The sequence below is a fragment of the Ischnura elegans genome, chromosome 12, assembly GCF_921293095.1.
Source record: "Ischnura elegans chromosome 12, ioIscEleg1.1, whole genome shotgun sequence".
Classification (NCBI taxonomy): domain Eukaryota; kingdom Metazoa; phylum Arthropoda; class Insecta; order Odonata; family Coenagrionidae; genus Ischnura; species Ischnura elegans.
Window position 1 is genome coordinate 19573823 of NC_060257.1, and position 13460 is coordinate 19587282.

At 37.0% G+C, this 13460-nt stretch overlaps 1 protein-coding gene across 1 annotated transcript; it reads right to left on the reverse strand.

Moving 5' to 3' along the window:
• Positions 1-1774: 1774 nt before the first annotated feature.
• On the reverse strand, positions 1775-12009 carry LOC124168788 (NADH-quinone oxidoreductase subunit B 2-like). Its single transcript, XM_046547098.1, has 6 exons — positions 11876-12009; positions 11317-11427; positions 10586-10686; positions 9098-9289; positions 8367-8490; positions 1775-2157 (listed from the first exon to the last, which is right to left on the reverse strand). Exons 1-6 carry the CDS (start codon positions 11886-11888, stop codon positions 2060-2062), a joined length of 639 nt encoding a protein of 212 aa, XP_046403054.1. The 5' UTR covers positions 11889-12009; the 3' UTR covers positions 1775-2059.
• Between the last annotated feature and the right edge of the window lie 1451 nt (positions 12010-13460).

The following is a 13460-nucleotide window of genomic DNA, read 5'->3' on the forward strand; positions in this document are numbered from 1 at the left end:
AAAGCTTTTGTCTAGCTATGATCTAATAATTATGAAAAAATATGATACTTCATTGAATTTCTATAAAACTACGAATTACTTCCTTAGTACTCATCTATTAGAACTTACCTGGATATGTGATGTCTTCGTGAAGGAAACTTGTAAATATTTGCCATCACTCTGATGGCTGTGCTACTTTTACCCAAAGAGAATTGCATATTGAGGCGGTAGTTCCGTATAAAAGCCCATATTTTCGGAATCATTTATGTGCAAAATCTTATATGCCTTCATCTAAGTTGCTCAGTAGCACTTTGCTAGCACACTACTCTTTTGCCATACGTGCCGTAGTTTATATGGGGATGAAGGATGGAGGATGTAGAGGCGAAAGGTGGTGGAAAAATTTGCGGGGAGTGGAGGAGAAGGAGAAAACAGGGAAGGATGGACTGTCATCAGTGCGTTAGGGTTTGGGAATACCGGTGGAGGATTTTTAGGAGAATGATAATAAACAGGAACGTTCAAATTCGAAGCGACATCATCTGCATGCTTTCGGTATGGCAGGATATATGCTTTCCTTTACCCCTAATGTCGTTGGATCAGTGTCAGGAAACAATTGGATCGTATCAGTGACCATTCTCTAGGGGTTTCTCGGTGACTCAACCCAACTGAAGGAAAATTTCTCTTAGCATATGCCCTTCAGCGACCGCCACGGTACAATAGCAATAAGCGAAAGAATGAAAAAACTGTCCCTATCCTTCATTTATGGATACTGATGATGATGTTTGTTCCGTATTGTTCATTCTTCTCCCATCTCACTCTCCTTCACCAGGATTTTCCATCCGTAATCCATCTATGATTCTCCAGTGACCACCCTACTCTATATTCCCTTTTCACCTTCCCCGGTATCTGCTCCCATCTTACCACCCATGCTACCTAGAATAACATTCTGCGTATATAATCTAGTTATGTAATTTACACTAATTACATTTTCCAGCCTTGATAGCAAAAATAAACTTCGTGATTGAAGCTAACACAAACAGAATATATATGCTCGTAAGTATACCGTAAGTGCAGCGTGTTGCATAACTGGTAAACACACACCTCCTGCCATACGCCACTGTATTAGGGGTTATTTAGATGTATATGTGAACATTCCCAAATAGTACTTGAAAAATGACAACATAATTCCTTTTATATTAACCATCTAATGATGTGCAACTGATCGCGTATGTGAAGGGTCCATCAGACCCAGCTTGCCCGGTTACGTTAGGAAAAGTTTAAATTTGCCATAAACAAATAAGAAATATTTTTTAAAATTTAAAAATATATTTTTCTTATTCTTTTTATCCGTATGAACAAAGTCACAGAAGTTCACAGCACTGGGATATTTTATTCTCATGTTATAACCTGAAATAAAGGCTGTAGGGTCCGTTGGACCCTCCTTGCCCGGATAAGGGTTAATATCATCACTTCATTGAGTTTTACTAAATTTTTTGAAAATTTTATTCGAATTACTTCATCTCATAATATGAAAGAGCAGATTGATTGATGACCAGCTGAATTTAATGACCTGATTCATTCACAAAAATATAGTAGAAGTTTACCTTCACTTGGAAGAAATGTTTTCCCCCCTGGTACACCTAGGCATCCACATTGTCTTCCTGGAATCAAATACTTCAGTACTTTGTTGCATCACTGAGATAAATTTAAACACCACCAAACTCTTTAAGTTTTCAAGCAGTTACGCAAAAAAAACAGAAATCAATCAGCTTGGGCAGGCTCATTACTCAAAACTGAGTTCAGAATAAATACTATTTATTCCTTGCAATGTTAAAACATTGGTATGTACAAAAATCCTTATTTACATCATCTAATTTAAAATCTTTAAGAGCATGACCAGCACCCAGTACAATGAATTTCCACTTACTCCTAGTTAAATTACACACAAATGATGTCTTAACACCAAAACCAGATACAAAGTAATTCAATTCTACAGAGGACACAGGCCATACTCTTACTGACTTAAGGCGAAATATGAGCTAACTTTCAATTTGTAGACCTTACATTAGCACATAGAGAAAAATTACTTCCTATACCACATCTGCAAAGTTCTCATCCTCTTGACCTTCTTCTGAAGCTGAAGGACTCCATACAGCAAGGCCTCTGCAGTGGGTGGACAGCCTAAAAAATAAATAGAAAGTGGTCCAATACAACAATCCCAAGTAATAAAAAAATCAGCCAATGATAGTGAAAAAATCAAGTGAAAGTAACTTTTTGACAAAGCACTTACAACCAAAATTCCAGAAAAAAGCTTAAGTGGCACCATTGGCATGAAAATTTAAAGGTTCGAATTGCACAAACCTTTGAGAGCACTTCTATTTGATACAATGATCATTTGATTCACTCAATCATCAATACCAATGACAAGCAAATAAAAATGTGAAATTTTAACAAACTGCTTCTCTTTTTAGGAGGTAGATTGGCTAGTATAGCCATGGCATTCACCTTATTGTTGCAGCAGTAAAATGCTGTTATGCAGATACTTTATTCTCCAGTAAATATTAGAGATGGGTCGAATAGCAGATTTCTCGAATTCGAATATCGAATTCGAATATTAAATCATTGCTCGAATATTCGAATACCTCGAATTTCGAATACCTCGAATACTAAATGATGAATGCTGGAATGTTTGACTCGGTTGCCTATGCAGCAGGCAACACAAGATTTTGGGGAGTAATTTTGATTTCCTTTAAATGATTCGAACAGGAATTTAGCTGATTAATGAATATTTTAATTTTATGGAAACAATTGGGCATATAATTAATTCAACAAACATCGCTTTACCCCCACTCCTGCTGCCAAGTGCCAGCTGACAATCTGAGGCATTTTGCAAAATACAAGCTCTTTTCCACCGGATTTTCTTCAATTATTTTCAGTCCATCTTTGGGAGTTCTCACGAGATAAGAAGATGAATTGGAATTGCTATCAGGGAGAAACCAAATATTCTGAGAAAATATCCCTTTGTCTGGGACTGTAACAATAAAGATTTATAGCACCACTCATAAATTGTAACTTGATATATGTTTTCGGAAAAAAATACCGCATCAACTTCCGAGAAGCTCTGCTGCTCATATCGAGTTTCGCCAGAATGCTTAGTCTCCGTCGTATTTTGACATTTATTTCTTTGCGTAAAATGCTTAAATAAACTCAGAAATACGTCGTGTTTGGACTTGTTCTCTTTGAAATTACGCGCACATTACTAATATTTCAATTCAATAAAGGTGTAACATCAATTGACGAAAGTCATTCTTAGACACCTTTTGTGCTAATAGATGACTCATGCAGCGGTTGACCTCCACAGAAATGGGGTACTTCGAAGCTGGTAGGAAAAAAAGGTCAGTGGGGGAAAAAATGAGGTTCCGAAACACTTTTCTATTGCTCTCGAGTAACTTGGTATTTTTTCGAAGCTAAGGTCTTGGTAATATGATACCTGCGCGAGCTGTGACCTTTTTTTTATTTCGAAGAAGAGGAAAGCCTCAGAGGGGGGGCCTAGTGCTGAATGGAGAGGGATACCGGATCTTGGGAAATGTGCTAATGTAAGTATCCCACGGTACTCACACAGCAGTTGACCTCCAGAAATGGGGAACTTCGAAGCAGGTAGCCAGGAAAAGGTCAGTGGATGAGAAAAGGGGGGAGGGCGTGAAACACGTTTTTATTGTTCTCGTTAATCAATATTTCTTTCGAAGCAGGGGTCTTCGTAATGCGATCCCTGCGCGAGCTGGGACCTTTTGTTTGATTTCGGAGAAGAGGAAAGCGTCAGAGTGGGTGAGGCGAGTGCTGAATGGAGGGGGATAGCGGATCGTGGGAAATGCCCTAAGGTTGCTATCCCACAGCACTGAGGTTCTCCTGGTGGGGGGAATCGGGGATTTTCGGATTTTTTCACCCGACCATTTTCGGTTCCCCTCGTCGAACTCTTTTCACCGCTAAAATCCACGAATTTGATGTAATTCGTCAACTTGCGTAAAACGGCGCTGCGAGCACTAAATGACTACAGTTCTCTACATTTTTCCGAGTCAACTACCAACGATGTGCGTGCGACAGTGCATAACGCGAAATTCAAAGTATTCGAGGTATTCGAGGCGGTACTTTTCGCGTAACTATTCGAAACCTCGAATATCGAATACTTTCTAATATTCGAGGTATTCGAGTATTCGCGGATACTATTCGCACATCTCTAGTAAATATTTTTAAGAAATCTAACTTTTTGTAACAGCAATAATTTTTCATGAGACATCTAACTTGAAGGCAATATTTCATATTATGTAATACCAATTATGCAGCCATTATCATTAACATCATATTAACAGCATTAACAGCACTATGATCAGCTGCATTGTATTTACCAAAGGCAATCATGGCACCATGGCTTAATGTTCAGTTAAGTGGAATGAAAACAAATGGGAGGAAGAACAAAGAAAAGGAGAATTAATTTAGGTATTCTTTCATTCAACCACACCATTTATTCCACTGCCAAAGAAATCAAAATTGACCTACATTAGTATTTTTAGACATACTGAAACACTCACATCTTCCTTTCTCCCCTATATTACTTTTCAAAAATTGTTACATTTATACTTTTAAACTTAAAACTTTTACTGAATAAAATGTATTATTCAGTTGATGACTATCTAGATGATGCTTTTAAACACTTTAATGTAAATATATGTACGGGGAAATATGCTGTTTGTTATGTTGGTATTTATATGAATACTAGCTGACCCGGCGAACTTCGTACCGCCTAACAATCAATGAACTTACAGTTTACTTACACCATTTATAAATCAAGAGCGGCTGTATCGTTTTTAATCATGTTTAATTTATTATAATAAAATAAGGATACAAATTCAATAAAACTGCGCAAATGAGTACCAAAATTGCTTGCCAGAAAGACATTTTCTTTATTGAATCTACATAGGGTGGAACGGAGCACGTTTACGCGGATTTTTTTCAACAAATTTTCTTACGTTTTAGCTTAAGACATTTTGGGCATTGTGGTTTAATAAAGCAGTTCATGAAATAAAAATTATACGCATTCAGTTGTTGGCTATTTGCGTTATTAGCTGTAAAAAAATGTTTTTAGGTCCAAGTCTGTTGCATACACTTGGCCCATTCAGGGGGCAGGTTGACACGACCCCAGACCGACGCTTGACTGATGCTCAAAATCGTGCAAGAAAAGCCCCTATGAAGCAGCATTCGCATTAAATGACTTAAGGCGCGCCAGTTTTAGTATCTCTGTTTGGAAAAAATGCACTGCGTAAACGTACTGCATGCGTAAACGCACCACGGTGAGCCCTACACATTCGGGTTTAATGTCTTGCGTCAAGCACCTTCTGAGAAACAACAGTTGTTGTTTTGTTATCAGGCGCAAGATGAAGCGGATGAAGCTAAATAAATATAGCGAAGCAAAGCAGTGACGCAGCGAGGGGAGGTTTTGGGGGATAAACCCCCCCCCCTAAGAGCTTAGAGAATTTTTTTATGAAAGATTTTGTTATTAATATTTGGGGGACGGATGACTAACGAACAAAACATATTTAACTATTCACACGGCCACAAAACCCACTATTTTGAACCATTTATCTTAAAAAATGTCCGGGGGAGGTGCCCCCACACTTCCCGCTTACCTTAGCGAGTTTTCTATACCCTACCTACAGACCCGTGGTATTAGCTGCGCCCAAAACCCCCTATCCTAGCTACGCACTTGAAGCGAAGGAAGAAATACAGAGGATGGTTTATCGACTCGTGAACATAGCACGCTAAATTGACCATGAGAAAATCATGGGTTTTCATTAGCACATGAGCACAAACAACACAAAAACTGAAAGAATGACCATGCGATTTTTTAATCGTTATCACGAATGCAACACGAATTGTAAATTGAATACGTTTAAGATCAAAAGGGCATATGAGTTGAGATCATGGAATCTACGGAATGAGGACTTCCTAACCTTTGAATTTTCCTTTGAGTAAAGTTGCGTGAATCACATTCATCACCAATTTTTTTAATGATCAAACACGTTCCGTTGGATAGTTATGGCTGGTTTAGGCTTCGAAAGATCATGAGCACAGAAACTACATTTTTCTGTAAATCGTGCCTTGGTAAGCCAGGTACGTCCAAGGACTTAAAATATTCAGATAGATAATTGGTGATTTCGTCTTCGTTCGATACACATTTAAAAGATTCGAATTCATGCAGAGTACGAACTATTTGAATTTACCTCGTTTTAGTCATCCACATCTTCGTTCTTGCTCGCTAAATCAACCGTCTTTGATTCTTTTGGTGATCAATCATATTCTGGAACTCTTTGTTGATGAGCTCGACTTTCGCTGAAACTAATTTGCATTCATTCCAAGGAAATGAGTTAAAACTACTCGATTCCTCGACAGGAACACGGACATTACCGTTTGTCAACAATTGCTTGGAGATTTGTTTACAAACACGGTAGTGAAGTGTCAACTCGAGCTGGGCCACGGCTGGGCTTACAATTAGCTCGAATTAAATTTTATAAATGTAATTTCAATTTAATTAATATTTTGAATATATTTAGCAATTAAAATGTTATATTGTTACTAAATTCAGTTATTAATGTGGTAAAAACAAAACGAATTATTTAATTTGTAGTTTTGACCGACTTATCAATTGTTGTGTTACTATAACTCCTAAAAGCATGTCCATAGGAAAGAGATGATTTTTTTTGGCGAAATTATCCATTTTTTAATGGCCTATATGTTAACCCCGCCTGAGACGAATCCAAAGAACCAAATCTCATTGAAATCGGTGCAGCCGTTCTCGAGTTATAAGTGTTCTAACTAACACGATTTTCGACTTTCTTTTATATATATAGATATTGTATGATTTGACGTGCCTTATACATATCTGGACCAAAACTTAATGTACTAGATTGCTGGGAAAAAAAAAAATAATTTAATGTGCACATAGCATCATTTTAGAATAATTTTCATATAAGAGTTTAAAGGAATTACAGGGCCCAATTTACAACCTTAGGTTTACAAACAATGTCATCATAGTAAAACCTTATCTATATTTTGACTTTTAAAAATTTCAACAATGTCAATATGTAGTCCTATGTGGCTTTGAGATTTTCCCTTTTCTTTAACCACAAAGTTTGTAGTTCCGTTGAATGAAAATTAAACTATGTTTTTCCACATAAAATATTTATTAGATCACTACCATGGTTTCAACGCACTGCATCATCCTCAGCCCTGAGGATGACGCAGAGTGTTGAAACCATGGTAGTGACCTAATAAATTTGAGATGTTCCCTTTTCTTTAACCTTTCTTCTTAAGTTTGTAGTTCTGTTGAATGAAAATTAAACTATATTTTACTGGGAAAATCATAGTTTAATTTTCATTCAATATGAATAAATTCCATAAAGTAACGCCTCAAACAATCAACTTTGTAGTTTCGGTTTTTCACTTATCTCCGGTACGTCGGCACTAGCTGCTTCCCTGAATGCTGTGACTTGTCTATACACATCTGCATCACCTCTGTCTTTCCTCTTGTTTGTGCCATAACTACTCCCTCTGCTGGTCCTTCCCAAAATTCTCCGTCCTTTACCAGAACATTCATTTAGATAAGTACTTTTTAATCAGACAATATGTATATCTCCTGTTCAGCTTTTCTTCATGGTATCCATTTCCTTAGCTCCTCCTTCATTATGCACTCTCTTCTGCAACCTTTGCAGCAGACTTTTGTCGCAATATTTACCCTAAACTTGCATCCCTAGAAGGCCTCACATTTAGACGTCCAATCAATGCCAAACCCTGGATTTAACGACTTTATAGGGCCTTTGATTGAATGTATGTGCTCTATTACCATTCTTATAAAATTAATAACTAAATTATCTGAGCATTCATCTGCTACTGCAATACAAATGCCCAAGTCACCTCTACATCTCAGTTAATGTGTTTGTTTACCTTTTGACTTCAGGGACTTCATGTGCAAAAGACTCGTTTTGGCCACATAAATGACCTACCTTGTAATGCCATGTTAGATGGGGATAGAAGAATTTGTGCATGGAACCATTAATACATGGTTGTCTTAGATATATTCAACAGACCTAATCAATGCCTTTCTCATATTTGGACTCAACGTTTACCGATTCCAATGGTATAAATTTTCACAAAATATTGCTGTCAAAATAAGCACCACATAATTAAGCTGATTTTACTTCACTAATGATTCATTATTGCCTCCTTAACAGTAAAGAGGAATGAATGAGAGTATTAGTAAAATATGTTAATCCTCCATGAAAGAAATAAGAATTAACAATGAATGAAATGCATTTAGATTCACTTTTTCAAAATCATACCTGGTACATAAATATCCACAGGTATAATGCGGTCACATCCACGGACAACTGAGTATGAATAATGGTAGTAACCACCACCATTAGCACAGCTTCCCATTGAAATCACCCACCGAGGTTCAGGCATCTGTGAAACAATAAAAAAACGTCAAAATTACAGATTCATTAGAAAAATTCAGACAAGTAAAAATACTCCTGGATCCCAACATTACCTAATCCTTGTTTCAGAAACCTTGCTTCAAATGATATATGAAATTCTTTTGGAAACTAATATACAGATACCAACATTGAAGAAACACAACAGGAATTCACTGTTTTATTATAACCATCCAACAATAGCGAAGGAAGCTTTGCAGTACGGAAAATTCAATGAAAGTTATCACCAAACAGCTGTGTACCATGCATTATAAAATGCAAAAAATAAACTCCTTAAAAGGATTTGGGTTTAATAGCCAACCAAATTTTTACAAGTTATATCCTGAATTAACTTCATAAATACATATTGTACACAAGTTACAGGATGTGAAAAGGTGATGACTACGCATGTTAAGAATGTAGAGAAAAAATGCAATCAAAGGAAAGTATAAAAGATTTAAGTTACCTAATGGCTTTCAATTGCACTTTGCAATGGGTGATAGCAATCTTCTTAAAATCATTGAAAATTTAATGAATATAAGGACAACAGGTATTTGATAGTTAAAATTTTTTAATGAAAAGCGATCCTAAGAACCGACCTGATCATACACTTTTCGAAGGGCAGGAGCCATCTTATTTGTAAGGGTGCCAGCAACAATAATAACATCTGCCTGTCGTGGCGAAGCTCTGAATACCACACCAAAACGATCCATATCATATCGTGGTGCTGCAATGTGCATCATTTCAACGGCACAGCATGCCAGGCCGAAGGTCAGTGGCCATATAGAACACTATAAAAAAGTAACAAAAGCCACTAAAGAAAGTAAAATGAGAAAAACAATATTTATAATATAATTATCGACCACATTTTTATTTACAATCATGTTAAGTCTTTTTTTTCAACCATAATACCAAAAAAGAGAGACTCAGGAATTTTTAACGAATTCATATGTGTATGTGTCAGGATTTTTATTTGGCCAAGACTGACCAAGTAACAGCACATTATAATATATTCTCTAAAGTTGTGTACGTGGTCATTTCCTCAGATATTTTCTCAAATTTAGTTTAAAGTAGAGTGTTTGTAAACCATGTTGAAATGTGAAAGTTAGCCAAAACCATACTTAACTATGCCACTAAAGTTAAAATAAATGCTCAAAGTCTCTTTGAGAGAGGAGACAGTGGTGAATATAGATTGCGCAATAATGCTGCATTTCAGTGAACTGAATCCTTGCGAACTCGCTTCATACACCAGTTGTAGTCATTCGTTTCATACATGGCTTCAATAAGAATACATGATATCAATGGGTCAATTCTACCAAAGCACACATCTATTGACCTTCTGTTATTGGAAGTAGATTTTAATGCTTTGAACTAAGCCAAGAAAACACTGAAATCAGGTATAAGGGTAGTTTATAAAACTATTCCCAAATTATAACTAATTACAATTATACTAGTGCAATAGTCTCTCAGCAATATCAGTTACCTTGTAGAATTTTGCTATGTCAATGACAAAATTTAAACCACAAAATTTGATTAGTCCATCAAAATCAAAACATTAATAAAGGCACTTGGTGTCAAAACCTTGATTGGAATAGGTTAAAATTAAATTTTGAGAGGGAAAGTTGCCATTGGTTTTATATTACATGTGAACATTTATCACAGGTTAACTAAGAATATGCAGGTCACATGTTTGAGAATAAGCGCAGTTGTATCATCTCAATTTAGAAAATGACAATATATCCTAACGTCACAGAGTGGTGGTATAAAACTGACGTAACCATGCAAATAATAATGCACGTCTTTCTATATGAAAATAACCTCCCAAAAATCTTCCACTTACATCAAGTAGGCTGTGATAATAATACGTGGCTTTGCTCAACAGTCAAGGATTGGTACCCATACCTACTAACAAGGACATTGGTCTCTGAGGGTATTCATAGATTGGTGGCTGGAACAATGGATTGGGAGCCCAGGTAGTACAGCTACCCCTCTATTCAGAGTAATCTAATCTCCATTTAGGTAAAATGTCTACTCCTCAGACTATATATGATTCAATCAAATTTTTATCAATTTGTAGTCAGACTTACTTTACGACCCCAGTTGAGGATATCATCCAGTCTAGCTACTGCATACTCAGCCCAATTGCTAGTATCTTGGAACGGAGAATAAGGTTTTCGTTCAGCCACAGCTGCAAATTTCAAGAAAAAAAGGGTGATTAATATTTCTCTGGAACTGTGAGGAAGTATCTTAGAACATCATGCACATTATTTCAAGTGTGTACTATAAGGAGAGACACAATGGGATAATGAAAATTATCATAGAAGGACAGTTGCAAGGGAAGAATGGCAAAGGTAGGTCTCAGATGATATACATAGAGCAGGTAATGAAGGATGCAAAGCAGAGGAATTATGTAGGCATTAAAAGATTAGCAGATTGGAGAAGTGAGTAGAGGGCTGAGTCAAATCAATCTTATGATTGATGACTTTACATAATGACGTTACTATAAGGACTTTTCCAAGGAAAGAAACTCAATATAATGATAAAGAAGGGCAAAAAAATAAAATTTTGCACTGCCCTGCAAACATCATGTCTCAAAAATACGTAGTCAACAAACAAAAGATGCCACGCAAGACGATCAATAATTTGGGTAACTTGTATACCTTAATATAAAGCTCAGAAGCACAAATATATTTACTGAAACTCAAGAATGTAAAGACCAACATTGAGCAGAATTTCAAGAATTCCAAGCGTAAAAAAATACGATACTTAGGGTAGGAATTGGATTCATACAAGCAGCAGAGACTCCTGTGACTCTTACCTTTGTCTTTTGTAGCAACAGACGATGCCTTTGAAGATGGTGAGATAGAAACGGCTCCAGTGCGAAGAATATTAGAAACGAGCTGCTGACTAAGCAGTCCCCTCGCCTTCACTGTGAATAAGATTATATTGAACAGTTAGCTCAATGGTAAATGGAAAGCAGGGGATTCGGCAAGTGGACCAAACACATTTAAGACTCCCGTAGGCTAGAATAACAAAATGAATGAATAAAGGCATGCATATTGATAAAAATCACACAACGCCATGGAAGGCCGTGATTAACAACCACATTTGGCATTTATCCATAGGACATAAATATCCAATATCCATGCAATACGAATGATAAATGATTATGGCGAACATTATATAAACGACATGTTCACTACTCAAGCGTTGCCTTTCTGAGAAATTAATGCCTTTAAGCGAGTCGATGTACGACGAGTTCAATATTTACACGATAGTTAAAAGGCATCGCTTCTATATTAATTAGAAACAGATTTATCTAATCCCTAAAACTACGCCTTAAAATTATGCAATAAGAGATTATAGAAAATACTTACACGACGATAACATAATTGCAGTTAGATATTCCTTGTAATAAATTCAGCAACGGAGCAAATCTACGAAGCCGAGTTCTAACACCAACATCGGCTGTAACCACCACAGACCAATTTTGCACAATTCTTGCGCATGCGATTCGCTACTCTTGACGGAGATAGTTTTTTTCCAAAACATAGGTAGCGTTGTATACGATGAACTCATGTTATCAAATTCAAAATTTACAATTAGTGTTAAAAATTCGTACCAGCCATTATTAGGTCCGTTGTAGACTTTTATTATATTCTTGTAAGTTATCTATAATGTATATATGGTCTTCATACTTTGTGTAAAGGCAGCAACTGACAAATAATTTGTTCCCCGGCTTAGATTCATGAGAGAGCTTAGTCAATGTTAGTCAAGTTCAGTTGGGCTGACATGAGATCTCGCTCCAGTCTCGAGAGTGAGGGAATCTTATGGACTCGTGACATTCCTCTTACTTAATGTTAAGTCACTGTATATGTATGGTCAGTCCCGGGAAGTCACCTTAAATTTTACACATTTTTCTGTTAGGTCCCTAGCGAGGCTGGTGATTTCTTAATTGGAGCATTGGTCACCATTAGGTGGAAATTTAGATGCTACGGAAGGAGGATGATAATAGACTGGAGACATTTGAGATATGGGTTTGATAAAAATGGAGATTGCGAAATGGATGAAGAAAAAATATATGAATTCTATGCGCATGTTGGGTGAGGCAGTGGCACAGCGAGGGGGGGGCTAAAACCTCACCCAGAGCTCAGAGAAATATTTAAGTTTAATCCATTTTACTTAATGGGACTGATATTACTGATAGAATAGTGTAAGGATTAATAAAATATCCCTCAGGAAGCCGTAAAACTTACCATTTTGAACCATTTATCTTAAAATTTCCACAATTTATTAATCTCGCACCTACTGCTTAGCCTGGTGGGTATTCCATACCCCACACACCCCGGTATTAGTTGCACCTAAACCCCCCCTCCCTTAATTTCTGGCTGCGCCCCTGGGGTGAGGTGAGGAAACAACTTTGAACTACCTACATGATAAAATATTTTTTTATTTTATTTTACTCTTAAACCACCGGATACAGCTCTCATTGGCCATTTTATACCGGGGTATTCAACAAATTAAACAAGTTAACGTACACGAACAACCATGCCCTGGATCGGCTGAACCTACCCAGGCGGGACTCGAACCCCCGACCCCTTGTTTGGTAGGCGAGGACGTTACCCCGCCGCCACCGAGGCCGGCAATATATTAATAACACGGTATATTGATGGTAGATAGGGGCCACTGAAAGCTGTAAGAATAGAGAGGATGTTCAGCAAGCAAGGAAAAGGAAGGAAGGACGAGAATAAGGTGCATGCATAGAATGAATAGGCATAAGCCTTATGTTGTGCTGAAGAATTGGATGTGAGGAGGGGACAGGCTGAGATGATTTGCAAAATGTACAATGTGAACCTACCTATACCAAAAGAGTAAACATATGATGATAAGAATAATTATCATATGGTAGAGAAAGATAAGGAATTAGGATGAAGTGATGTATGACTGCTTGGCTGAGGTGAT